The sequence below is a fragment of the Terrapene carolina genome, unplaced genomic scaffold, assembly GCF_002925995.2.
Source record: "Terrapene carolina triunguis isolate 2854851 unplaced genomic scaffold, T_m_triunguis-2.0 Scaffold84, whole genome shotgun sequence".
In the NCBI taxonomy this organism is placed as follows: Eukaryota; Metazoa; Chordata; order Testudines; family Emydidae; genus Terrapene; species Terrapene triunguis.
Window position 1 is genome coordinate 24170959 of NW_020664435.1, and position 26342 is coordinate 24197300.

At 43.7% G+C, this 26342-nt stretch overlaps 1 protein-coding gene across 1 annotated transcript in view; it reads right to left on the minus strand.

Moving 5' to 3' along the window:
* SCIN (scinderin) overlaps positions 1 to 26342 on the minus strand; it is a 97721-nt gene that overhangs the window by 68440 nt on the left and 2939 nt on the right. Inside the window, exons 2-3 of the mRNA XM_026649433.2 lie at positions 15929 to 16083; positions 13201 to 13362 (exon numbers count right to left, since the gene is read on the minus strand). Of these exons, the coding sequence (XP_026505218.1) occupies positions 13201 to 13362; positions 15929 to 16083 (317 nt within the window). The remainder of the gene's footprint in view (positions 1 to 13200; positions 13363 to 15928; positions 16084 to 26342) is intronic.

The window sequence follows — 26342 nt, forward strand, 5'->3', positions numbered from 1 at the left end:
CCCCTGCAGCCTCTGCTCCCCCGCTCACCCGGCAGAGGGAGAGCTGCGGGCTCCACGTGGAATCAAACACTGCCGGCTGCTCTGTGGGGGAGGAGGGAGCGGGGGAGGGGGAGGGACTCTGGCTGCTAGAGGCCCTAGTGGCTGCGAGCGGCTTTCAATCAGGCCAGGCGTCCAATCAGCCGCGCCGCACTCCGCATGAGGGGAAAGGGGAAATCCCGGACATTTCTACTTAATTAGAAATCTCCCCCCGGACGGCCATTTAACACTGAAAAAGCCGGACATGTCCGGGGAAACCCGGACAGATGGTAACCCTATACTAGCTCAAATATAAAAATTTTATACTACTTCCCTGAAGAGAATCACCTAAACAACTGAAGTCTTGAAGCACAAAACCAAGCAAATATTATCCAGGATATTATACACTTGTGCTTCCAGTCTAATTAGTGTGTACAGAAAATTAAAATATAAATATGAATATATTTTTAATACTATTCCATATATACAGCAACTTATGTGATTCTTTTCAATTTCCATTATTAAAAATCACTAAGGACACAATCCACATGATGGACTAGCAGCCTCCAACTTAATTTAAATTGATTTAGTAAAAAAAGATGATTGCAAGAAAGCATACAAAAACATGTTAGTGGGTTTTGCAACAGTCTAGATTTACAAAAAAACGATGGGATTCAATTTGAAATTTGTGGAAGAAAACAATACGACCATAAAAAAAGAGTTAGCCCTAGATTGTCGAGCTTGTCAATCAATTTTCAAGTTTTAGAATGTTCTTAGTCAAGTGAGAGGCCCAGGAAGAGGTGAGGGAGTTCACACAGGAAATGAATACATTAGGGACCAAGCTAGTGCAGTAGATAGGCTAAGAATAAGACCCAGGAACCCTAACTTTCAGTGGTTAGCTGGGCAACCTCAAGCAAGTTAGTCACTCTATTTCAATTGAGTCATCTGTCGAATGGATGATGCATACTGTGCCAATCACACAGGAGTGTTGTGAAAATTAATTTGTGTGTTTTGCGTTCAAAGTATTATTTTTTACTATCTCCATCTAAGCAGCAGAATTAGAAGATACATTAAAGATTTATGCAATATAAAATATTGTTTATAGGAAAAATGTTACATGCTGAACTTCAGGTACAGGATACATAATTTAACAGAATTTACTTAAACTATTTTTAGTCTTACTTTACTAGAGCTATTCTGAATTGGAAGGCTGACAAATCAAATATCTGGAAGAGTGAAAATAGCCTTCAAATGCTCACTCTTCTCAAAACAGCATGTTAATTCATGTGTAATTCCTATGCTATACCCTGTTTATTTTTTAGAAGTCCATTTCTGAAATTATATTAACAGTCAGCTTGAGAGGAATCAAAATGACTATGTGTGTTACAGAGCTGTGTTTTGTTACTGGTATGAATAGTGCTTTATATCCATCTCTATTATATATTTTTAATGTCACTGTAGGACAAATTATCTCCTTCCTCACATTGGTGAGCAGCTATTCACATGAGCAATTTCACTGAATTCAAGTCTATGGGACTACTTGTGTGCGTAACTGGTCACCAATGCATGCATGGAGGTCATATGCTAAAATAATGAGAGATTCAAATCCTGCCCTGGCTGATGCAGGCAGGAGATGCCTGGATGCTGTCCCATGTTACATCTCCTGCCACAATCCTACCAGCGAGGGCAGGATTAGACTATTGTCAAGTGTAAGAGTTCAAAAGTCTGAGTCAGGCCTCTAAAAAATCATGACTGACTTTAAAAATCACAATTTGAAAAAAAAAAAAAAATTGTTGAATTTTTTGGTATTTGCCTTCTGGTTTTCAAGGTTAAGGTGAAATTGGGTTACAGTTTCCATCTTTTCTCCATAACCGTGCGCTGTTGACTGCACTTTATTTACTGACTGATGGGTGTCTGGTCGCAGATACTTGCCAGCAGACCTTTCCCCCTTGGAGCTGCAGTGTACAAACTGGCATAGTAACAGGTCCACATTTCTAGTGCTCTCTCTGTCCTGCTGCTTTTGTGCGAAGGAAGCATCTAGCTCCTCAGGCTAAAACAGTTATTTACCTGTATTGTACCTGTTGTTCTTTGAGATGTGATGCACACAGAGGTGATGCATGTGGGGGGAGGGAGCATGCATGGTCACGTGCCCCTGCTGCTGCCCTCACTCTGCCCCCCACTATCGGCAGGTACAGGTAGTCTCTGGATGTGCACATGTATTCCATGTAGGTGTGTGTGCCCCCAGTGTCCCGAAGCCAGAGCACTTTGCCTAGCAGTACCCACAGTGGCAGGGCTCATGCCCTATGGCCCTACCCCCTCCTCTGGGTGTATAAAGGCAGTACTGCCTCCCCATCCTCCCTCAGTTCCTTTGCACCAAACATCAAAAGTAAGGACCTCAGTGCAGAAGGGATGGAGGATGGGTTGCAGAATACAGGTGTGGGAGGGGGCTCTGGGTTGGGGCAGGGGTTGGGATGCGGGAGGGGATCAGGGCTCTGGGCTGGGGGTGTAGGCTCTGGGGTGGGGCCAGGGATGAGGGGTTTGGGGAGTGTTAAGGGCTGGGGCAGAGGGTCGGGATGCCAGGGGGGGGGTCAGGGCTCTGGGTGCAGGCTCTGGGGTGGAGCCAGGGATGAGGGGTTTGGCATGCAGGAGGGTGCTCTGGGTTTGGGGGGGGCTCAGGGCTGGGGCAGGGGATTGGGGCACAGGCTTACCTAGGGTGGCTCCCAGTCAGCAGTGCAGCTGCGCTGCTAAGGCAGGCTACCTGCCTGTCCTGGCACCGTGGACTGCGCTGCGCCCAGCAGCAGGTCCAGCTCCTAGGTGGAGGCACATAAGTGGCTCAGCGTGGCTCTCACCCACAGGCACCGCCCCCCAGCTCCCATTGGCCGGTTCCTGGCCAATGGGAGTGTGGAGCTGGTGCTTGGGGCAGGGGCAGCGCGCTGAGCCCCGTGCCCCCCTCCCTCCCCAACCTAGGAGCCAGACCTGCTGCTGGCCGCTTCCGGGGCACAGCGCAGCGTCGGAACAGGTAGGAACTAACTTGCCTTAGCCAGGCAGCACCACCGATGGGACTTTTAATGGCCCAGTCAGCAGTGCTGACTGGAGCCGCCACGACTCAGTGCCTTCAATTCCAGTACTGGATCACGACCTGCTGTGTCTAAATCAGTGGTTTTCAAAATGCCAGGGCCCTCGTGGAAAGAGTTTATGCCCTTTGGGCAGATGCAATCTGAGCTATTTTGTATGCTGTCACAATACAGACCAGAAGGTGCCAAGGACACAATGGAGGATGAAGTGTTAGAAACTCCTGAAAACACCAGAAAATACTGGAAAACTCCTGAACTACTGGAGACTCAGGGACTGAGAGGCAAAGCAGGACTGAAGCCCCACTGATGTGGAAACAGTCGGTGCTGGTCCCGATGTCTTCAGTATTGGACTCAACAGACCCCCCAAGGCCGGAACTGGAGTCGATGATATGGGCTCTCGCTGATCTCAGCGGGGTACTGGTAAGTGGTTAGATGGCCCTGTTCCATCCGCATGTAGGAAGGAGTCTGGTGCTGTCAGTACTCCCCGTAGAAGATGAGGAAGAGTCTACCCGAACCAGAGAGTGGTCCTGATTAATCTTACGGGACTTCTTCCTCACCACATCAGAGGGAGAATGAATCCTCCTCCTCTTGGGGGAAACTGCAGGATCTGAACGTGGTGCAGCATCACTTGCCAGTTCCACAGGCGATCACCAATCACGAGGGCCTCAGTGCCAAAGCTGACCTCAGGGCCTGCTTCGGAAGGTACTGCTTCAGCCATAAGTCTCTCAACACTTGTATCCTCTTTTTGAATGACTTACAGATGGAGCACTGTTCCTTAATGTGTCAATCACTGAGACACAACAAGCACCTCTTTTGGGGATCACTATTGGGAATGGCTCCCGCACACGATGGACAATGCTTGAACCCTGGTGAGGACATCACGCAAGGCAGCCAACTACTCCAACACTATACTAACACTAAACTAAACCTAAGGTTCTACTAATCAACTATTCTCTAGAGGGGGAAAAAATCTCTCAGAAAACTGAGACTGAAAACATGAGGTGAAAACACCACACCAAGCGCTGACTCTAGCCGTGGGCAGTGAGAAGGAACGGAGGAGGGGGTTGAGGCAGCGCTGGTCTTATATAGCCAAAGGAGAGGCTAGAGCCACATGGCATAACCACCGTCCCTGTATGGATGCTAGGCAAAGTTATCTAGCTTCAGTGAGCTGGGTGTGTGTACACACCTACATGAAATACACAGCTGCATCAACTCAAAGAAGAATTCTCCCTTTTCAACATATTAGTTTAGAAGGGACAATATAGTTTGGTGTACTGGGTACAGTGTGCAACTAGGAATCAGTAGTCCTGGGCTCTTCTTCTGACTGCTAGTGGCAGGGCCGGCTCCAGGCACCAGCTTGCCAAGCAGGTGCTTGGGGCGGCCACTCCGGAGAGGGGCGGCACGTCCAGCTATTCGGCGGCAATTCGGCGGACGGTCCCTCACTCCCGCTCAGAGCGAAGGACCTCCCGCCGAATTGCCACCGCAGATCGCGACTTTTTTTTTTTTTGGCGCCGCTTGGGGTGGCAAAAACCCTGGAGCCAGCCCTGACTAGTGGCATGCTGAGTGACATGAGTTCTCATTTGAAAGAATGATATAGCAATACTTTCCTGCTAAACAAAAGTGTTCTGAGGCTTGATTACTTACAGTTTGCAAAGAACTCTGAGATCTTAAAATGAATGGTGCAAGCAATTACTGGAGGGAAATTATGAAGGCACATCCCAGTGCATCCATTTCTGGCTCTGAACTGGGTGTGGAGTTATTAATAACAGTACAGGCAAAAACACTTGCTCCATTCAGAGGAGGTTTGGTATGAATTTCCCCCCCCCCCTTTCTCCACATACAGTGCACTTTGTATTCAGTTGGCACCCCGTCCTGATTGAAGGCAAATGAAAATATGTGCACTGTCCATGTACTATAAAACCCTAGCCAGGGCTAAAAAGAGAAAAGTTAAGAAAGCCAAAAACAAGTGCCATAAAAATTCTAATAACTAAAATAATTTCACAGCAAGGGCATCCATGGACTGGAGTACAAAGCTTTTGTTCCATAATCTGTTTCACCAAGTTCCTAGTATACATCGAGCCTATGTCTTACTCTTGATACTGTGCTGATCACATGCTAGTCAGCGATAGAGACTTTTTCTCCCCTACAAATGACAGACCACTGAGCACATTACACTCCCCATTTCAGTAGTTTCAGCAGCTGCATAACTTACAGCAAAAACAGATGCACTATACTGCATAGAAAAAACCCATATTGGACACTATCTTTCATGGCTTCTTTAAACTTCGCCTTTTAAAGGCTTTGAGATTAGAGTTTAAATAACACAAGCTGTAGAGTATTTGGAATAAAAACCTATGTTCATGAAATGAGCAGAATTAACTACTGTGAGAAGTTGATAAGGAGGAACTGAATACATTGAACAGTTTTCACTAGCTGCCTTTCCATGTATACTATTTCCACATGTCTTGTTCCTTAAACTATAGATTGTTCAGTAACCATATGCTAGGAACTCAGAAGTCGCATGTTCTGATCACTTAAATAGAAAAGAGAACATTAATGTCTGGCCCTTCCTCTTTGAAGTCAGATGCAGTAGTAGAAACAGGCCCAAACCAAAGCCCCAGATACAGACAGCCCCAGACTTTGGGGAAGTTTGGATCTGATCCCAACTTTGCCTCTCTGTAGATACATACACACAAAAAACTGCTGTTCATTCACTTACTTGCATACAGAGAATTTGGTTTAAATTTTGTTTTCTGCTACACCAATAAAATCCCCATTGATTTCAAAGCCCAAGTAATAAATCAAATCACATAAGGATTAAGCTAGGTGTTGGATTTGGGGGGGGGAGGGGATGGGGGAGCTGAAGTTGGGCAATCAAGGTATGTCTATACTGCAATTAAACACCCACGGAGGGCCTGTGGGACTCAGGCTAAGGGACTGCTTAACTGCAGTGTAAACTTTTGGGCTCCAGCTGCTGCCCGAGCTCTGGGACCCTTCCACCTCGTAGGGTCCTGGAGCCCAGACTCCAGCCCAAGCCCAAACATCTATATTGCAATTAAACAGCCCCTTAGCATGAGCCTCTTAGACCAAGTCAGCTGGCACAGGCCAGCTATGGATTTTCAACTGCAGTATAGACATTACTCTCAATTACATGAAGATTACTGAGGGTAGAATATGTTGCCCTTAGTTTGGGCAAAAGTGAAAACAACATATATATAAACACAGTTTCAGTCTGTGTGTGGTCTTTTTAAAAACGAGCTTGAAGGAAATTGCAGTGCTGGATTAGATTATACTGGTACGCAGGCAAGAATAACCACAATAAGATATGTAATGGAAGTTCACATAAACTGGACCAAGGGGGCATTAACACTATCAGATATTTGATTATCAAATAAAATGACACTCAGTAACCTGTTTGCTGCATGGTATAAAGCAGGGTGCCTTTCAAAAACCTGAAAGTAAAAAAGTGTAAAATATTTACATTACTTCCCATTAATTTTGCAATGTGTTCCACTCCTTCCACCCCCACCTCATCTCACTTCTCTTCCCTAGGAAAACAGCTGTGTTCTTACCACATGTTGGCTAGTTCCAGTTAACTAATGTGAGGTAAAATTCCAGTGAAGACAAAGTACTTTGCAATTTTCATATTTGTTAGCAGGTCAAGGTACACCCCAGACACTCCCATAGTAACTTGTGTGAAAGCTACAAACTGCCTTGTCTTCACTTAGGATTTTACCTCAGGCTAACTACAATTAATGAGTTTATTATTTTCACAGAAAGGACATTGAATATATAAACACGAAAGCTTTATATTTGCATATATACACAGGCAAAGTTGTAAAAATAGAATAATCTTCATTTTCAGCAGCCCTCTCTGTAACGATGACATGACAGAAATAAATTTTAGACAAATTCTTCGAACTAATTGCGTATGTAAAGCTACGTCTACACTACCCGCCTGAATTGGCGGGTAGAAATCGATCTCTCGGGGATCGAATTATCGCGTCTCGTCGGGACGCGACAATCGATCCCCGAATCGACGCTTGTACTCCACCTAAGTAAAGTAGAAGTAAACAATATAAAAAAAAAAAATACAAAAATAAAAAAAATACAGTAAAAATACAATGTACCAGAAGAGTTCTCAGGAAATTTTTCTTCTCTGACGAGGTATCTAAATGTGGAATTCCTTATCTGAATATGCAATGAGGATATAAGAGGACATAAGATGGCAATAGAGGATACAAGAGGCAATAAAGGATATATGATGCACATAACCCACATGCTTAAAGCTCAACTATTAGTTATATTGATACGAATTACACCCAAGTAATAAGCAAACCATCAGAAAATTGTATGCAGGTTGTATTTTTCCAATAAATAGATTTGTTGTGTTTTTATAGAAGGTTATGCTGAATTACCTAGCATTGGTACTAAAATTAGTAGCAGAAAATTTTTATTGAAACCAGTAAAAAAAATAATTTTATTATATTATAAATAAATTATACACATACCAAAAAGCGGTGTTATTTCACCAACATATTTCTGTGAAAGTTAGTGCTATGTTCTCACAGGAAAACAAGAATGAATATATAATTTTTTTTACATCATGAATAAGGAAAATTATCCTTCTTTTCATATGAATAAATGAAAAAATGTTTGATTAATTTTGTTAGGGAAATATAAAGTTTATCTAGACCAAATATATTATATATAATATATTTACACATTTTTATGCCGATTTAATTTTCACTATGAAACAATGAATTGTTGGGATTTTTCTTTTGCCATACTATAAAAATACAATGTATTATGTATATATGTGATTTATAGGTCTATATAAGAATTTTTACATAGCATACTACCTATAATAAAATATTATCTTGCACACTCCAAACCTGCCAAGCAGAAAATCCCAGTCTTTTTTCTAGGCAAACATCTCTCTTCACTTTCACTTCTCTATCCTCTGTCTCCCCCAGGACCACTAATTAATCTTGAGTAAACACGTCGGACACAGAGTGACAACAAGCTAGATGTGCAAAAAAGAAAGAATTTACCAGAAAAAAGACTGTTAATCTCTAGACAGGCATTGAGAAAGTGAGAAAAACTAGCCTATATGCAAGCAAATATAATGAATATTATAGGCTTTAATAGCCTATAAATTATATATGCACATGGTGAGCAAGTTATTTCAAATTAAGGACTCAGAATATTTTGATATATATGTATATTTTCCTTAACTTCTCTCAAAACCATCTATTTATCCTTTCATCAGCACTCTCTGATTACTGTGAAGGTTCCCGAAACTGACGGAGGGAAGCCAACACAAAATTTATCCTCCTCAAGATCCACTGGACCCAAGTCCATAAGATCATCACCTGCAAACTCAATCATGTGAAGCATGGATAGCGCATGAAGCAGACAGCGGCGTGCACACTAAAATACACAGTTGTACGTATGTACAGATCAAAAGAAGAACGAACACACTAACATACGAGTGTGAGCTTGGTAGGTTTGCTTCACAACATTGCCGTCTCCGACCTCACATTTTCCCTGATTTTATTGGCAGTGAGATTTATTTATTTAAATAAGTTATGAAGACATGGTCAGAATTTTACCAGTAGCAGCTGGCCAACGAAATGCTGCCTTAGGAGACTGATAGCAGACTTACTCATAGAAATACTAATTTTACAAGTGCAATTATTGTTTTTTCCCTCAGCCCTGGCCTCTCACCTGTCAATAATGAACAATTAGTGAAGGATAAGGGTAGGGTAAGGGTATTTGTGTAGCCAGATGTGCATATTTTTGTCATATTTGAATGAAAATGTCTATATTTAGAATCTTCTTTTTCCCAGGTCTCCTTTATTTATCAAAATTGGTTGATAAAATTTGAAATGGAGTCAGTTTTTTATTTTTTAGAGGCCCCTCATATTGTGAGACCCTAAGTTGTAGCTCAGGGTATGTCTACACTACGAAATTAGATCGAATTAATAGAAGCCGGTTTTATAGAAATCGGTTGTATACAGCCGGATTGTGTGTGTCCCCACCTAAAATGCTCTAAGCGCATTAGTTTGGCGGACCGCGTCCACAGTACCGAGGCTAGCGTCGACTTCCGGCGCATTGCACTATGGGTAGCTATCCCACAGTTCCCGCAGTCTCCGCCGCCCATTGGAATTATGGGTTGAGATCCCAATGCCCGGATGATGCAAAACAGTGCCGCGGGGGGTTCTGGGTACATGTCGTCAGGTCCCTCCCCCTACGTCACAGCAACGGCAGACAATAGATTCGCGCCTTTTTACCTGGGTTACCTGTGCAGACAACATACCACGGCAAGCATGGAGCCCACTCAGCTCAGCTCACCGTCACCATATGTCATCTAGGTGCCGGCAGACGTGGGACTGCATTGCTACACAGCAGCAGCAGCTAACTGCCTTTTGGCGGTAGACGGTGCAGCATGACTGGTAGCCTTCATTGGCGATCTGGGTGCGGGCAGCTGTGGGGCTGGCAGCCATAGGGCTGCATTGCACCAGCCCCTTGCCTTTTGGTAGAAGATGGTTTATTACGACTGGTAACCGTTGTCGTACTGCAGTGGCTGTCAATCATGGGCACCCGGGCAGACAATGATGGTTATCAGTCGTAGTATGCCATTTTCTGCCACGCGCCCTGTTGGCTCATTGCACGTTAGCAGAGTCATAGTATGCTATTTTCTGCCAAGTGCCCAGTATTGTCTGCTAAGCACCCAGAAGAGGCCGATGGCGATCTGGGTGCTGGCAGACATGGGGCTGGCAGACGTGGGGCTAGATTGCTACACAGCAGCAACCCCTTGCCTTTTGGGCAGTAGATAGTATATTACGACTGGTATCCATCGTTGTCATACTGCAGTGGGTATCATATTGTGCAGTAGACCTGAAGGCTTACTGCCAAGCGCCCAGTATTTGCTGCCAAGCACCCAGAAAATGCCAAGGGCTATCAGTCATGCTGCACCGTCGTCTTAAGATGTAAAAAATAGATTTATTCTGTATTCATTTGCTTCCCCCCTCCCTCCCTCCTGTTAAACCCTGGCTGGGTGATAAACCAGGGTGATAAACATATCCTGGCTGTTGGGGAAACTGGTTTCTCCGCTTCCTTGCTGCTGTGAGCTATTTACATTATCTTCATGCTCATCTTCCTCATCCCCAGAACCCGCTTCCCTGTGTCTTTCTCCAGTGAGGGACTCATAGCACACGGTTGGGGTAGTGGTGGCTGCACCCCCTAGAATGGCATGCAGCTCCGCGTAGAAGCGGCATGTTTGCGGCTCAGCCCCGGACCTTCCGTTTGCCTCTCTGGCTTTGTGGTAGGCTTGCCTTAGCTCCTTAATTTTCACGCGGCACTGCTGTGCGTCCCTGTTATGGCCTCTGTCCTTCATGGCCCTGGAGACCTTTTCTAATATTTTGCCATTTCGTTTACTGCTTCGGAGTTCGGCCAGCACTGATTCATCTCCCCATATGGTGATCAGATCCCGAACCTCCCGTTCTGTCCATGCTGGAGCTCTTTTGCGATCCTGGGACTCCATCACGGCTACCTGTGCTGATGAGCGACCTGTGCTCTCCACGCTGAGCAAACAGGAAATGAAATTCAAACGTTCGCGGGGCTTTTCCTGTCTACCTGGCCAGTGCATCTGAGTTGAGAGTGCTGTCCAGAGTAGTCACAATGAAGCACTGTGGGATAGCTCCCGGAGGCCAATAATGTCGAATTCCGTCCACACACACCCAATTCCGACCCCCTAAGGCCGATTTTATCGCTAATCCCCTCGTCGGAGGTGGTGTTAAGAAACCGGTTTAAAGGGCCCTTTAAGTCGAAAGAAAGGGCTTCGTCGTGTGAACGTGTCCAGGCTTAATTCGATTTAACGCGGCTAAAGTCGACCTAAACTCGTAGTGTAGACCAGGCCTTAGATAGTTTATACCTTAATCCAGCACTGTTCTGACTGCTAGTTACCTGAAAGTGTGCAGGAGTCTTCTGCATGTCTAGCACCACCACCAAGCATTTTCCATTGCAGAGATATTCTCTGGGACTTCACGTCTCCTTAGCCTATGTTTCACTATAATACTGTCCCTTGCTCCAACTGACTTTATTTTGGTAAGCTTTGCTTTCCCTAGAGTTGAATGTGAAAGATGCCGTACACTCACAGTCACAGTATCCCTCATCGTCTACCTTCTGGCTATCACGATTATATTGGAGAGTAGAACCCCACTTATGGGGCTCATGAATTTTTACCAACCATGTCTATTTTTTCACATTTAAAAAAAGGCGACAGACACAGAAATGAGATTCAGGTCCCTTTTTGCTTATGCTACACACATGCAGTTTGTAAATACAAACAGAAAACTGAAGAGGTGTAACCATGTGGGGGGCTGCTAGAAATAAAATTTTTCTAGCCCCATAATGCACCTGAAGAATCTGGAGGCCTGAAGTCAATAGGAGTTGCAAGGGGCAAGTACCTCATGGGTAGATCAGGCCCTGAGATGGCACAGCTATAGATACAGCATTTTCCATTCATGTTTATTGGCTCCAGAATTCTAATCTGTCAATGGATTATTTTTGGAGGGGGGATTTGGCTCTTCCAGGTGTCTTTTGTCCAATCCCAAAATGCCATTTCCAGATAATAGTGTGGGCATTTAACAATTGGTTATTTATTCCATGGTTGGAGGGCACCACCTTGGCAGGAGTGCAAAGCTGTAAAGACATCACAGCCAAAGGCCCCTGGACACTTTCAAATACAAGACAACCAATAAAGAGGGCAACATGCTCCAATATCTTCCCTGAGTAAGAAACGGAGGAAACCATACCAAGCATAAACCGAACAAACCCCCCAGATCAGGGCCTATGCTAGCCTCCCCAAAAGGGTCAGGTCTAAATTACCTAACCCAAGTTGCATACCCGGCAGAGGTATAGGATTCTCTTTCAGAGTAAAGAATCAGTCAGGTTTCTAATGTGAGTTTAGACTCAAGATCTGCTGCAAAGAGAAAAGTCCAGTTATTTTCTTTCATGTGTTCTCATACCTTAACTATGTCAGTGTCAGTTTTGTGAATAAGTTTAAACTGATGACAATTGATGTAATGTTTAACTAGTATGGATTACATCCCAGGAATTTGTTTTAATATAAAAACATTAAACTACAATTCAGACATTAATTCCATGAAGGCAACATTGTACTAGTGCAGATAAGATCTGGAAACACAGGCAGACTTCTGTATGGATATGCAGTTATGTAATATAAAGAGGAAGACATCTGCTGTAAATCAGTCTCTTTATTTTCACTTGAAAGCCTTAAGGTAGAGGACTGTTTCTCATAATCCCCTTCTCCTGTCTCTTCAAAGGATCATGTTTAAAGGTTTAAATATTCTCAACCCTAAATGAACATTGTTTACAAGTGTCTTCTGAATTATAATTGGTCTCAGATTACCTAAACAGTTCTACAGCAAGCCTATCATTGTTTAATATATATTGTAAGCTTATGACAATTCATTTCACGGTTATGTTTCAAGTGCATTGTTTGTAGAGAATAAATGAAAAGGGATAATGAAGATTAAGAACTGCATTTAAGGCAAAAACTGTGTCATCATTCCACAAATGAATTTCAACTCCAATATTTTGCCCCTGATATCAATAGGCATCGTGCACACAGGGAGAGCAGAACACAGGAGACCAAATCCACCATACAGTTTGGAAAATGCCATTTTAAATGTATAACCCTGGCAAGAGAGGAAAGTCAGAAAGGGACCCGGGTGTCATTATAGACAACTCAATAAAGTCTTAAGTAAAATCCTGCTCATACTGACATCAAGGTCTATACTCCCAGAGCCTTCAGTGACTAGGAAGACTGGGTCCTAAATCAGAATCTGCTTATACAAGACTCTGATATCGGTAAAGAAAATAAAACTAACTTTCTAAAGTTAGCCTTTGTGAGTCATTTATCATAGGACCTTCAAATCCTAATGTGATACTACATCAGCTTGGGTCTTTCGTTCAGTTCATGGGACCGTGACAAGATCAGTTATACAGTTCATTCTATCATTCAGACCTTAGGAGGAATGTTGCTGTTATTTTTCAAAGCCTTAGTTCTATAAAAACTTACAGTTCCGAGATCAACAATGAAACAGTCTCCTTTGTTGAAACTGGCCCAGCTGAGAGGAACTTCTGTAGCTCTCACTACCCTCCGGCCCTTAATATGCAGAAGCCTCTGTGCACTCAAGTCGTTAGTGACTACGTGTTTAAATCCGGATGCAACACCACCTGCCTAAATATAAAAAACAAATATGGAAACTTTGATTAAGTTTGGTTTGCTTTCTACAGCAGCACTGAGAAACCAGACATCGGACACGTACGAAATGAGAGATATGTGGCATGCTGCTTGGGATTACCAACACTGACTGCAGCCCAGAAAAAAAAAGAGACAATGGGTCAGATCAACCCCTGCACTTCTGTGAACAGAGGGGATGCAGTTGTAATTCAGATACACCAGTGTGTGGAACTACCACAGAAGGGATGGGTATCAGTATCATTACATCCCTTCCCTGTTCCTATGGGGACCCTCTGAATGCGGGAAGCAGCGAATGGCACTGGCTGCTCTCTCCGTCACTATTCCCCACAACCATGTGAGGAAACCCAGCATAAGGTAATGCTGACCCAGACTGTCTGGGCAGAACCCAAGAGGGGAGCCCACAGGGGCTAGGAGGAAGTATGGAGGCATAAGGCCTCTGCACAGATGACTAGAGATGGGCAAAACTCCCCCCAGCAGGTGAAAAAAAAAAATGCAGATTTGGAAACACTAAAATGAACTGAGAGTTCATGTTGGTTTTGCTCAATTGTTTCAAAAGAAATTAAAATAATTTTTTTAAAAGTTGAAACAAAACATTTGAATTTTTTTATTCAAAAATGAGTTTGGTTCAAAATTTCCTTTAATTGTATTTTTTTAAAAAATCAAATGTTAAAAATGGTCAAAATCATAACATTCTGATTTTGTCAAAACAAAACATTTTGTTCAACACAATACAAACCAACCAACCATATTTTATTTGAAAAAATTCATTTTCAGTTTGACCGAAATGATTTCCCACCGCTGATTTTACAGAATTGCCTGCACACCAAAAAAGCCATTACTGACACTGCTCTACAAACAACCCTACCCTCCTCCGTTCTCAAGAGATGTCCTGGTTTCAAGATGCTGTTCTGTGTGGGAAGGAGAGACAATTCCAAGGTAATTCTGTGAGTAATCTCCTTGTCCCTGAAGTGGAGGATTACCACCTAGGAAGCAATCTGACCCAGTGTGCTGCCCACACAGGGAAAATCTAAAACACTGGTTTGAGCTTTCATGAGTTTAAATGTATTCCCTTGGGGCTAGACTGACTTGGCCTATGTGCCTGCACAGGGGAATAAGCACTTGAGACCCCTAACAAGGGGCCCCATCTACTCCCTTCCTCAAGCAAATGGTCAAGGAGAAGTGGGGAATGAGTGCAACTTGGGTTCCGGCTCCTCTGCTCAATAGCCACTGTACCTGAGCCAGCACAGACTGGGGGTAGTATCTGACTGGATAGGTCAGAACAGTAGCAAGTTACTAATCTCCAGTTCAAGGAAGAAGCAAAATAAGAATTATGACTGAGTTACGAGTCGTGAGGCTACTCCTGGAGCTGTGTAGTTCACACAACACCCCTTGCTCAGGGTTGTGCCTAAAGGCACAGACTATTTATTTCTCAGCAAGCAGCAGTTGAATTAACAAAACAATATTCTTAATGCCCAGAGATGTTTCCATCCCTCCAAACGACTAATTAGCTACTGCTGCCCAGGAGAATTTCTGTAGCAGCTGTTATGACAACCTACTGCAGGCAACACCACAGATAAGAAGTTATTGCTGTTGGAAGCACTACATCTGGAAATGAGGTTGACACTGGTGCTGGTTGGAATTTTCAACTTTTTGAAATTTCAATGAAAGTTTCATGAAAAATGCTTGCTGTTTTTCAGCCAGCTCTACTACACATACAAAACTCCAATGTAACAGGAGTGGGCAAACCCCTCCATACAAGATGGAAACCAAACTTTTGAAGCAAAAGCCAAAGGAGGTTCTGGGTATCTTCCACATTTTTCTTTTTTATACACCTCCAAACACTGGGTTCTGTACGAGGCCAAAAGCCGAAACCAGTGAGGCAGGGGTCATTCCTCTGGTATTGACAGCTTACCCAGAAGCAGAAAGTACCAAGAATCGCAAGACTGCAGGCTCGCATGCGGTTTAACAGCCCAGTTTTGCAATCTTAAGAAGTTGAGAGCTTATTTGAACAGAACCATTGGTTCCCCTATCACAAGCAGGCATGTGAAGTAGTGGACGGAGGCACCCTTTTTATGAGCTGGGACACCCTTAGACAGAGACCTTCAAATATTTTCATGTACTCCATGAAACATTGTTTCATGCCTACTTTTTACTGCGCAGATTCTGCCACTCTTATGTCAAGCAATACCTTACGCTGAGAATATTTCCACTGAAATAAATGCTACTTGCAGAGAAAGGTACTAGTCTATATGAGTAACCTTGGTAGAATGTAATCCTATATAATTACAACAGACAAAGATGGTTCTTTTGTTTTCTTTTTAATACCAGTAAAAGTTGTCAAGAAATTGTGTTTGTGATTTTTGCAAAAGTTCTAATAGTCATTAATTGTGTTAATATGGTTACTTTGTATTAAAGCTAAGTAGAAAGCAGAACGTATCCCAGAATCCAACAAAGATATGTTTTGACCTTTTTGCGGGGGGGGGGGGGGAAGAGGGGAGTTGTGTTTGGTTTTGGAGAAACATTTTCATAGCTGACTGCTTACCTTGTACTTAATCCCTCCTTTGAAATATCCAACAAAGTCAGTAGACTCGTGTCCTTGAATTTCTCTACTCTGCACAGGTTTCCCACCTAGATAGTCATCCAGCTGAACAGTGAAGATTGCTGCAGCTGTGCTTTCGTCCTGGCTGCATTCTTTTCCTGAAACAAGATACAATATTACCCTTACTGAGCAAGTCATCCTAGTGTAATAAGATGGGTAGCCTAGATTTTTGTTTTGCAAATAGTTTTTCCTGACGCAGATATGTGATGATATTCTGAGGCTACATTCAGCAGAATAATGGCCTGTCTATATTCTGAGAAAATGCACCCACCCTGTCCTCCTTTGGACCCGTTCAGCAAAAACACGGACACCCTTCAGGACTATTTCGTAGCCACTTGCAGTACTGGCTTTCTACAGAAGCAGGAAGTAAAAGTGTCTAAACAGTACCTCTCTCAATCTTCTTGAGTAACATTCTAGTTTAATGAGACAAATTCAAGCCTGAAAAATGACTCTGAAAGCTACTTCTGGCTTTCCAAAGTGACTTGTTTTGAGCGTGAACATGGAAAACCCTTGGGAGGGCCAGGGAGCAGAAAATAGTTACCTGGGGCAATATTTGAGGTGGGAGGAGGATACCAAGTTTGCTAAACGCATTGGTTCCATTTACACGGAATTTGGTGTGTTATCTTTTCAGAGAATAGTGCACAACAAGTCTTACCAGGAATGTGTGACCACATTTATGGTCAAGGCTCATCTTAGTCTACTATTGCATGCTTTGTAAAAACCCCTTTCTAGCCTGATTAGACTCTCTCTACAGTCCAAGAAATCCAGGTTGCACATGTTTAGTAAGACAGGTGTTTAAGTTTAATTCTCTGGAAAAGCACCAGTAGTCACCGGTCTCATCAGAGAGGGCTCATCATCGGCAGTGCTTGTGCCTGGTTTCTGGCACTGAGGTGAAGCAGTGTTCAGAAATTCTGAAGCAATCACATAAGGGGCATGTTTGTTGTTTTTTTAAATGGAAAAAGTTGTGTGCTTTCAGCTGAGTCATCAATAGCAGAGAACCACTGAACTCGGCTGTTGCCTTGCTGCTAGCTGACTGAACACCTGGCTGAAAAGAGACCCTGGCAGCTCTGGTCAGCACTGCTGATCAGGCCACTAAAAGTCCAGTTGGCCACAGTGGCCGGCTCTGCATGGCTCCCGGAAGTGGCTGGCATGTCCCGCTGTCTCCTATGCGCAGGGCAGCCAGGAGGGCTCCACATGCTGCCCCTGCCTGTGGCGCAGGCACTGCCTCGAGCGCTGGCTCCTCAGCTCCCATTGGCTGGAAACCCCCTGCCCCAGCCCCGAGCCCCCTCCCGCACCCAAATGCCCTCCCAGAGCCCACACCCCCTCCAGCACCCCAACCCCAGCCCTGAGCTCCCTTCCGCACGCAAACTTCCTCCTGGAGCCCACACCCCAACCCGCTGCCCCAGCCCTGAACCCCCAACTGCACTCTGAACCCCTTGGCCCCAGCCCAGATCCCCCTTCTGCACCCCAAACCCCTGATCCCCGGTGTTACGTTGCATTCCATACGATTTGATAGTTGCGTTCAACTACCTGAAAGGGGATTCCAAAGAGGATGGATCTAGACGGTTCTCAGTGGTACCAGATGACAGAACAAGGAGTAATGGTCTCAAGTTGCAGTGCGGGAGGTTTAGATTGGATATTAGGAAAAACTTTCACTAGGAGGGTGATGAAGCACTGGAATGCAATACCTAGGGAGGTGGTGGAATCTCCTTCCTTAGGAATTTTTAAGGTCAGGCTTGACAAAGCCCTGGCTGGGATAATTTAGTTGGGAATTGGTTCTGCTTTAAGCAGGGGGTTGGACTAGATGACCTCCTGAGGTCCCTTACAACCCTGATATTCTATGATTTTATGAAAATATGCTAATGAGTATGAATATAATGTAACTGGAATATGCTTCATGCAAAAGATCTCTTGTAAGGTATCATTACAAATCTTATAATCATCTGAGTGTGGTCATCCTATTGTATAAATGTATCATTCTTGTATCTGAAACTAGAAATATGAAATATAACTCTGAGGTCCTATTATAATTTTGCAAAGTGTGGGCCATTAATGGTGGTTTGGAATCTTGATGGCTCCCATCAACTAGGACAATTTGTTGTAAATAGCTCTGTTTACTTGCAAGCCTTCCTGTGAGTCAGGCTGGGAAGAATGAAGGCTTGGGGTCTCACAGGATATGTGACCATGTCACCTGGTACTGAAATCCATCTTAAACTTGGTGCTTTTCCATTTAGAAGGAGGGGTGGGGACCCAGAGGGAAAAGATTCCCGCCTTGTGCCAAAGCTATATAGGGGGGTGGAATAGAACAAAGAGGGCTGCAGTCATGAGAAATCCCCTAGCTACCACCTGAGCTGGAACAAGGACTGTACCAGGGGAACGGATTGGACCCAGACTAGAAAGGAGTCTAGTCTGTGAAAGAAGCTTATTAGAACATCTCAGGGCGAGATTTCATCTATAATCAGTTTCTTACTGTATTAGGCTTAGATTTACGTGTTTTTGTTTTATTTTGCTTGGTAATTTACTTTGTTCTGTCTGTTATTACTTGGAATCACTTAAATCCTACTTGTTATACTTAATAAAATCACTTTTTGCTTATTAATTAACCCAGAGTAAGTAATTAATTCGTGGGGGAGCAAACAGCTGTGCATCTCTCTCTATCAGTGTTATAGAGGGCGGACAATTTATGAGTTTACCCTGTACAAGCTTTATACAGAATAAAACGGATTTATCTGGGGTTTGGACCCCATTGGGAACTGGGTATCTGGGTGCTAGAGACAAGAGCACTTCTTAAGCTGTTTTCAGTTACGTCTGCAGCTTTTGGGGGATGTGGTTCAGACCTGGGTCTGTGTTTGCAACAGGCTAGCATGTCTGCCTCAACAAGACAGGGTACTGAAGTTCCAAGCTGGCAGGGAAAACGGGCTCGGAGGTAGTCTCAGCACATCAGGTGGCAGTCCCAAGGGCGTCTCTGTGACCGAACCCGTCACACCTGGCCCCACCCCAGAGTCCGTATCCCCAGCCAGAGCTCACACCCCAACCCTATGCCCCAGCCCGGAGCCCCCTCCCACACCCTGAGCCCCCTCATTTCTGGCCCCACCCCAGAGCCCGTACCCCCACTTCCTGCTCCAGCCTGGAGTCCCCTCCCGCATCCCAAATCTGCATCCCCGGCCCCACTCCAGAGCTCGCACCCCCAGCCGGAGCCCTCACCTCCTCCCTCACGCTAACCCTCTGCCCCAGCCTGGTGAAAATGAGTGAGTGAGGGTGGGGGAGAGCGAGCGATGGAGAGAGGGGGGATGGAGTGAGTGAGCGCAGGGCCTCGGAGAAGGGGCAGGGCAGGGCAAGGGGTGTTCGGTTTTCTGCAATCAGAAAGTTGGCAACCCTAGGTGGGTGAGAAGTGACAAAACTAAGACTTTACTTCCAGCACCAGGCTCCAGACAGTCTATGCCAAGAGACCTTTCAGGAGTTGCATGGAGAGAAAAAGATGGAGGAAGAGATGAAGCTCCAGCCAAGTATCATATCACAGGAGGCCAGACAACTGTCCTCCCCACCTGCATGTACTGGGAGAGGGCAAGGAGAAGCAGAGAAAGGGGACTACATTCCATAAGGATGGCCACTTAACTAGCCCCTCACATCAATATGCATCCTGCCTTGCTTTGCAGATTTAGAGAATGCTTGTACGACTCAAGTGGGAGAGAAGAACTGCAGGAGCTGCTTTTGAAATGGAGAAAACCCTGGTTCTCAGGGAATCAAAGGGAGGAGTAATAACTTATACAGAATCCTCTGGAGGGTGGAATCATATAGCTGCCTGACTTTATAGAAGCAGCTTTAGATCAGACAAAGCCAGCAAGCAGACAGTTTGAAGGAACCATGCCAGCCCAGAGGAAAGAGAGAATCCGTCAGTGGGGTTTCCCCGCTTTTTGAGAGCGGAACAGACCAGCGGAATCCTGACAATTTGATCCCAACGAGCAGAGCTCCATTAATTTCCAGGTACTAGACCAGCAAGTGGAAAGTTGTAAACTGGGTACCCCAGCACAAAAGCCAAGGCCAGGACTGTTAACTCCATAAGCAGTATAGGCACAGGCAGACTGGTGGTGAAACACTTTCATATAAATCACTGAGCAACTGTTAAAACTTAATTTTTTAAAAGCAATTTATGGACATTCATTTCCGTAGGGCACATACTTTAAGTTTATAGCATGTAATTATACCATAGGTCCAGGGTCCAAGGAAATAGGCCCTGAAATATTGTTATAGATAAGAGTCTATTTCTATACCTAGTCTTGCAATAAAATTGTTATAATAAATGTAATATTGTTTAAGATATCAGGTAAATTCAGCCTGGCGTACACAGCTCAAACTCAATTGAAGCTAGTGGGCCTGATTCCACACTCATACACATATGTATGCCAGGAATGACTCCATTAAAGCAAGAGCGAGCAAGAAGACAATCAGGCCCAGAGGATTTACCTCAGGGCTGATTCTGGCTCATCCATTTTTGTGTAGATAATTCAACTCTGGGAAAACAAAGTGGCCTCTAGAACTAAACCTTGAAAAACCAGAGGCCATGGCAATCTTGGTAAAGATGTACTTGGGGCACCTTAGAGACTAACAAATTTATTAGAGCATACGAAAGCTTATGCTCTAATAAATTTGTTAGTCTCTAAGGTGCCACAAGTACTCCTGTTCTTTTTGCGGATACAGACTAACACGGCTGCTACTCTGAAACTTGGTAAAGATGGTCTCAAGGAGAGTGCCATCCTGGTAACAGATGACTAGTATTCCAGATAACTAAGAACCCCAGAATATTAAAACTATAAAGTCATGAAATCCTCTCATTAGCATTGCTGGTAGGCAACGGGGGTGGGGGAAGGACTGCTACAGAAACCACATATAAACGGCAAGTCTCATGATCTCAGCAACCGGTAGAGATTTTCCATGAGATAGAAGGGTGATCTAAGAGATGTCTGGCTAGCATGCAAGGGCTTTAACTATGTCCTAATGGGGCATGGTTTGATGGCTAATCCCTAAAACAGACTCTGCCTATGCTGCCCATAGTAGCAAGCACAAGCTGTAACCATGCCCACAAGCCAACTGGTGCTTCTGTAACCCACACACCTCCTGGGTGTGGTGTTCTGTCCCATCTAGTGGCACTAAGACCATTTAGAGACAGATTAATGAGTTTGCTCTACATCCTTAGCTAATAGCTAGTTGGCCTTTAGCTCATGTGGTAGAGGCTTATGCACTAAGCTCCCGAGGTCCCCAGTTCAATCCTACCCAACAACCACCAGGGTGTGTCAGTGTTACACTTGCTGAAAGGAGCACTAAGTTAGGCAACAGTGACATCCTACCCAGAACCAAAAATATTCTTTATACACTGGCAAGCATCTTTGCTCCACTTTTCCTTTGCTTCACAGGCTCTTGGGTTAACAGACTGGAATTGATCTTTTACTGCTGCATTGGCTTGAAGCCTTCACAACTGCAGAGCAAAGACAGCTAGGAAAAGTGGGGGAAAAAAAGATGCCAAAAGCAAACTAGAAGTTTGTGGTGGTCTGTTAAGACTCATAGGGAACCAAGAATAAACCATGTTAACATGGTGTGACCACAGTCATGTTTTTAGAGTGCACAAGGCTTATGTTTTTCTAAGGCACAAGAGGCATAGGGTAGGGTTAGGTCAATTACATAATGCTGGAAGTTTCCTCTCCTAGAATTGTATTGTGACAGCAATACCACATCTCTAAATTGGATTACACTTTTATTTAGACAGAATATTTGAATGGAGGAGAGACGATCCTTTCAGAACGTTGCAGTCAAACCAAAACCTATCTGATGCCGGAATTAGGATCAGTCATGTGGATTCCAAGATATGAAATCCTAAGGGACCTCTATGGCCAGAGACATTTAGTGTGTTTGCTGAGTAGAGCCTGTATACTGTAAATGCCACAAAGTTATTATTTAGCTCCTTATTTCTGAAAGCATACTCTTTTGTAAGAGTACATCCGACACTGGTGAAAAGAGAGAACAAAGCACCATCTTGCTAATAGCTTGATGGATGGAAAAGTTATGAACTAAACACCATGCTTTAAAAAAAAAAAAAAAAAAACCTAAAACAAATAAGCCAAAGTTTTTTTTGTTTGTTTTTAAAGTAGAACCTAGAGGCCTCAGCCAAGATCCAGACCCTTTGTGAACTGTACAAAGATAATAAAGTGACAGTCCCTGCCCCAAAGCACTTTTAAGCTAGACAGACAAGATGGACAAAAGGAAATATTACTCCCATTTTACAGATAGGGAACAAAACTGCAGAGATTAAAGCTATGATCCTGTAAACCACTTAAGTATGTGCTTAACTTTAAGCGTGTAAGTAGTCCCATTAACTATTCTTTGATGGCTTAGGACCTGGAGGTATGTCTACACAGCCTGCAGCAGCTGGCCTCTCAGCCCGGGTCAGCAGATTTGGGCTCGGGCTATAAATAACTGTAGATGTTGTAGCTTGGACTGGAGCTCAGGCTCTGAAGCCTTGGGAGGTGGGTGGCTTCCAGAGCTCCTGCTCCAGCGTGAGTCGCAACATAAAAGAACTATCTACACAGGTATTTTCTGTGAAGTAGCATGAGCTGGAGTCTGACAACCCAATCTGGGATGCTCGCTGCCACAGGCAGTGTAGACGTAGCCTGCGTGACTTGATCAATGTCGTACAAGAAGTCCGTGACAGAGCCAGGAACTGAACTAAAATCTCCTGGATCCCAGTCCAGTATATGCCCCACAACACCATCCTTCAGTTGCTACTAGTTTCAGGTCATTCAATTTTCTCATTCAGGGCTTTAAACACAGGTGTGCATTCCACTATATTTGGCCAGGACATCATCACAGATGTAATCCTATCAACAGGTCCTAGTAGTCCCCTATATTAATCAACATTAAAAAAGAAGACTATCATTTTTCTGTGAAGGACAAATAGTTTGGCTGTATCTCAGATCTACTAATTGTGGCAGTATAGTTAGTTTAAACCCACAACGCTCCACTGGTTGCACGTATTTGTTTGCCTTTTGCTATTTTGTTAGTCCCCAAATCACTATAAATTAGATATTTTGTTGAGAGATGATATTGCTATTGTGAAAAATTACCAGAAACAATAGCTGTATTCAAACAATAACTTTAGTGAAACAGAATGTCTGTCAATGTTTCTTCATTAAACCAGTCTAGCTCTTAATAAAGCTAAGTGGCTGCACAGATGGATCTCAATTTTAACACACTGAAATTTAATCACATATAAGATTATGCTTAAAATAAATCCTGAAGTGCACCAGATTAAGAAATAAATATCAAACCCTGCTACTCCAGCATATTATGGTAATAAAGAACTTAACTTTCAGTAAGTGAAATGATAAAAGGATTTGGCATCTGAGCTTTGAAAACTGTGCCAGAAGATAAAACTTAGACAAAATATTTTGGAATAACAAGATATCTGGCATTTGAATTTTCATGGGCAGCCAAGTTGCAAAAGTGCAATAAAAAAAAGCAAGTTCATTGAATTTTAGAGCTTTATTTACATATTTAGGGAAAGAAACATTTAACCATTTCAGAGATTTATGGTAAGGGAAAGTTTAAGAACTTGCCAAAGAGAGTCAATAAACATCGGGTCTATCTGCATCACCATTATGTGATTCAAGACAGACCCTGAAACAAAGGTGAGACTTAAGGGGGGAAAAAAGAAAAAAAAAAAAGTTCTTTTGATTGTAATGGGAGTTAGGCACCTTTGAGGATCTGTAAAAAGCGACAAAGAGTCCTGTGGCACCGTATAGACTAACAGACGTATTGGAGCATAAGCTTTTCGCATGCGTCTGACAAAGTGGGTATTCACCCACGAAAGCTTATGCTCCAATACGTCTGTTAGTCTATAAGGTGCCACAGGACTCTTTGTCGCTTTTTACAGATCCAAACTAACACAGCTACCCTTCTGATATTTGAGGATCTGGGAATTTGTGACTTAGGCTGACTATACTACAGACCTTACAGTGACACAGCTGTACCCCATGTAGGCACTCTATGCCGACAGGAGAGAGCTTTCCTGCTGGCATAATTAAACCACCCCTAATGAGTGGCGGTAGCTATGGCTGTGGGAGAGTGTCTCCCACTGACGTATCGCTGTCCACACCGGCACTTTTGTCAGTGAAATTTATGTCGGTAGGGGCATGTTTTTTTCCACACCCCTGACCAACAAAAGTTTTACGGACAAAAGTGCTCGTGTAGACATAAGAGTGGGGTTCACAAAAGTGCCTAGGTGACTTAGCAGCACAAGTCTCACTGATACTTAGGCACTTTTGAAAATCCCACCATAAGTTTAAGAGAACCTGGTGCTGCATTCCTGGTGCATTGAAAATGTTGGTATCAATGGGAGTTTTGAGAGTACAGTGATCACAGGGCTAAGTCCAGAATTGGCTGCAAGATTTAGCAATTCTTTACCTTCTATTAGTGCCAGTGACATTCATTGACCAGATGCAAGTAACACAAGCGTGCCAGGAATCAGATGCACCATAAATGAGACTAACACACTGAACAACATATATGGCTGGGAGGATGAAAATGTCCAATCCCTAAAGAGAAACAATTATTACTGTTAGGGAATTTATTTCCATTTTATTATTATTTCTGGTTTTGTGTTTTTGGGGGGAGTTGTTTTGTTTTTTGTTCATTTGGGGTTTTTTTTTTTAAATCCTTAATTATAAGAGGACCAGATAATATCATTTATTCTGCACTGTCCTCCACACCCAAGTTGTGACAAAGTCAGGCTGGGTAGCTGCAAGAGAGTGGTCCTTATTGTGTTCCAGGAAAAGGGTGGGTATGTTAGCCCTAGAATGATAAATTTCAGAGTAGCAGCTGTGTTAGTCTGTATCCGCAAAAAGAACAGGAGTACTTGTGGCACCTTAGAGACTAACAAATTTATTAGAGCATAAGCTTTCGTGGGCTAAGAAGTGGGTTGTAGCCCACGAAAGCTTATGCTCTAATAAATTTGTTAGTCTCTAAGGTGCCACAAATACTCCTGTTCTTTTTGTAGAATGATAAAGGCTCTTTTTCCTATAATCTCAGAAAGGGCTACAGCAGGTCAATTAGGGACACCTGGGCCAATTAAGGGTTGCCCCAGACCTTTAAAAACCCTTCCTCTGGTGAGAGAAGGAGGAGAGACAAGCTGCTGCCAGGCTAGTGGCTGCAGGAAGATAGGCTATTGTAGGGTGAGAAGCTGCTCTCCTCCCTACAGGGTCAACAACCCAAAACGGAGTGCCTGTTTAGGGAAGGACTGACACCCTGTGGCCAACAGGGCAACACTCCCCCAGTGAGGAGGCAGGGAAAGGTATCCTCCCCCTTTGTTTTGTGATTGTAAATTGGTTTCTTTTGTTTGGAGGAGGAGCACTCCTTGGGCCTGCCCCAGGCCTACCTTGAAAATACTGATCAGTAAATATAGAGGGGGAAGACAAAACACTGACCAGAATGGGCCCTGCCACTGCCAGAGGGCGAAGTGCTAAGTTCAGCGAGACAGAGGAAGTCCCTTGCCACACAATTGAGTAGTCTGAGAGGAGCAAACCCCTCTTTCCATTGTTAATGGAAGATTGTTTCAATTTACCGTAATTCACTGTTCCTTAAGCACTGAAGGCAGAGGGTCCAGTTCTGCTCTCCTCGAAGTCAAAGGGAGCTTTGATGCTGACTTTACTGAGAGGTGACAGAGCCCAAACTGCCTACCATTTTCAAATACATTTTGTGGTTTTAGCAGTATCCCTTCCATTGGTGTGAAGGGGAGCTGCACTTGCTCACTGTTCTGAAAGACGTACCTATACAAATGTTTTTGTTGAAGGCTTTGCCCAATAAAGGAAAGCAAGTTCAGTGCATCACAGGCCATTTCAGCTCTAGCATATTATTTCTTTGGCTTTGCCAGATGACAATTTACTTACAGGACCACAAAGATAATTTTACAAGTGCAGAGACCTTATTCATAACCACCTCTAGAAACATTTCTACCAACCACCAACTAAAGCACACTAAGGGAAACTCCTCAGACACCTGAAAACCAAGAATATTAAACCTTAAATATTAAAGGTTGGCTTTTACTCAAAAAAACTGATCAAGGGAGCCATTTGCTCATTAAGTGTATAAGCCCACAATTTTAAGATAAGTTAGTGTCAGGTTAACCAGGTTATTTTTGTTGCTTTATTATACTGACAGATACATTCTATTAGCTCTAATAAGCAAGCATAATGTGCATATTTACTACATGGGTAGCATATTTTTAAAAAGGGAATGTGAATCTAACCAGAGATATTTTACTGAAGAACACCATCCACACCAACACAGCTTGAAAGATGCAGCTCAAGTA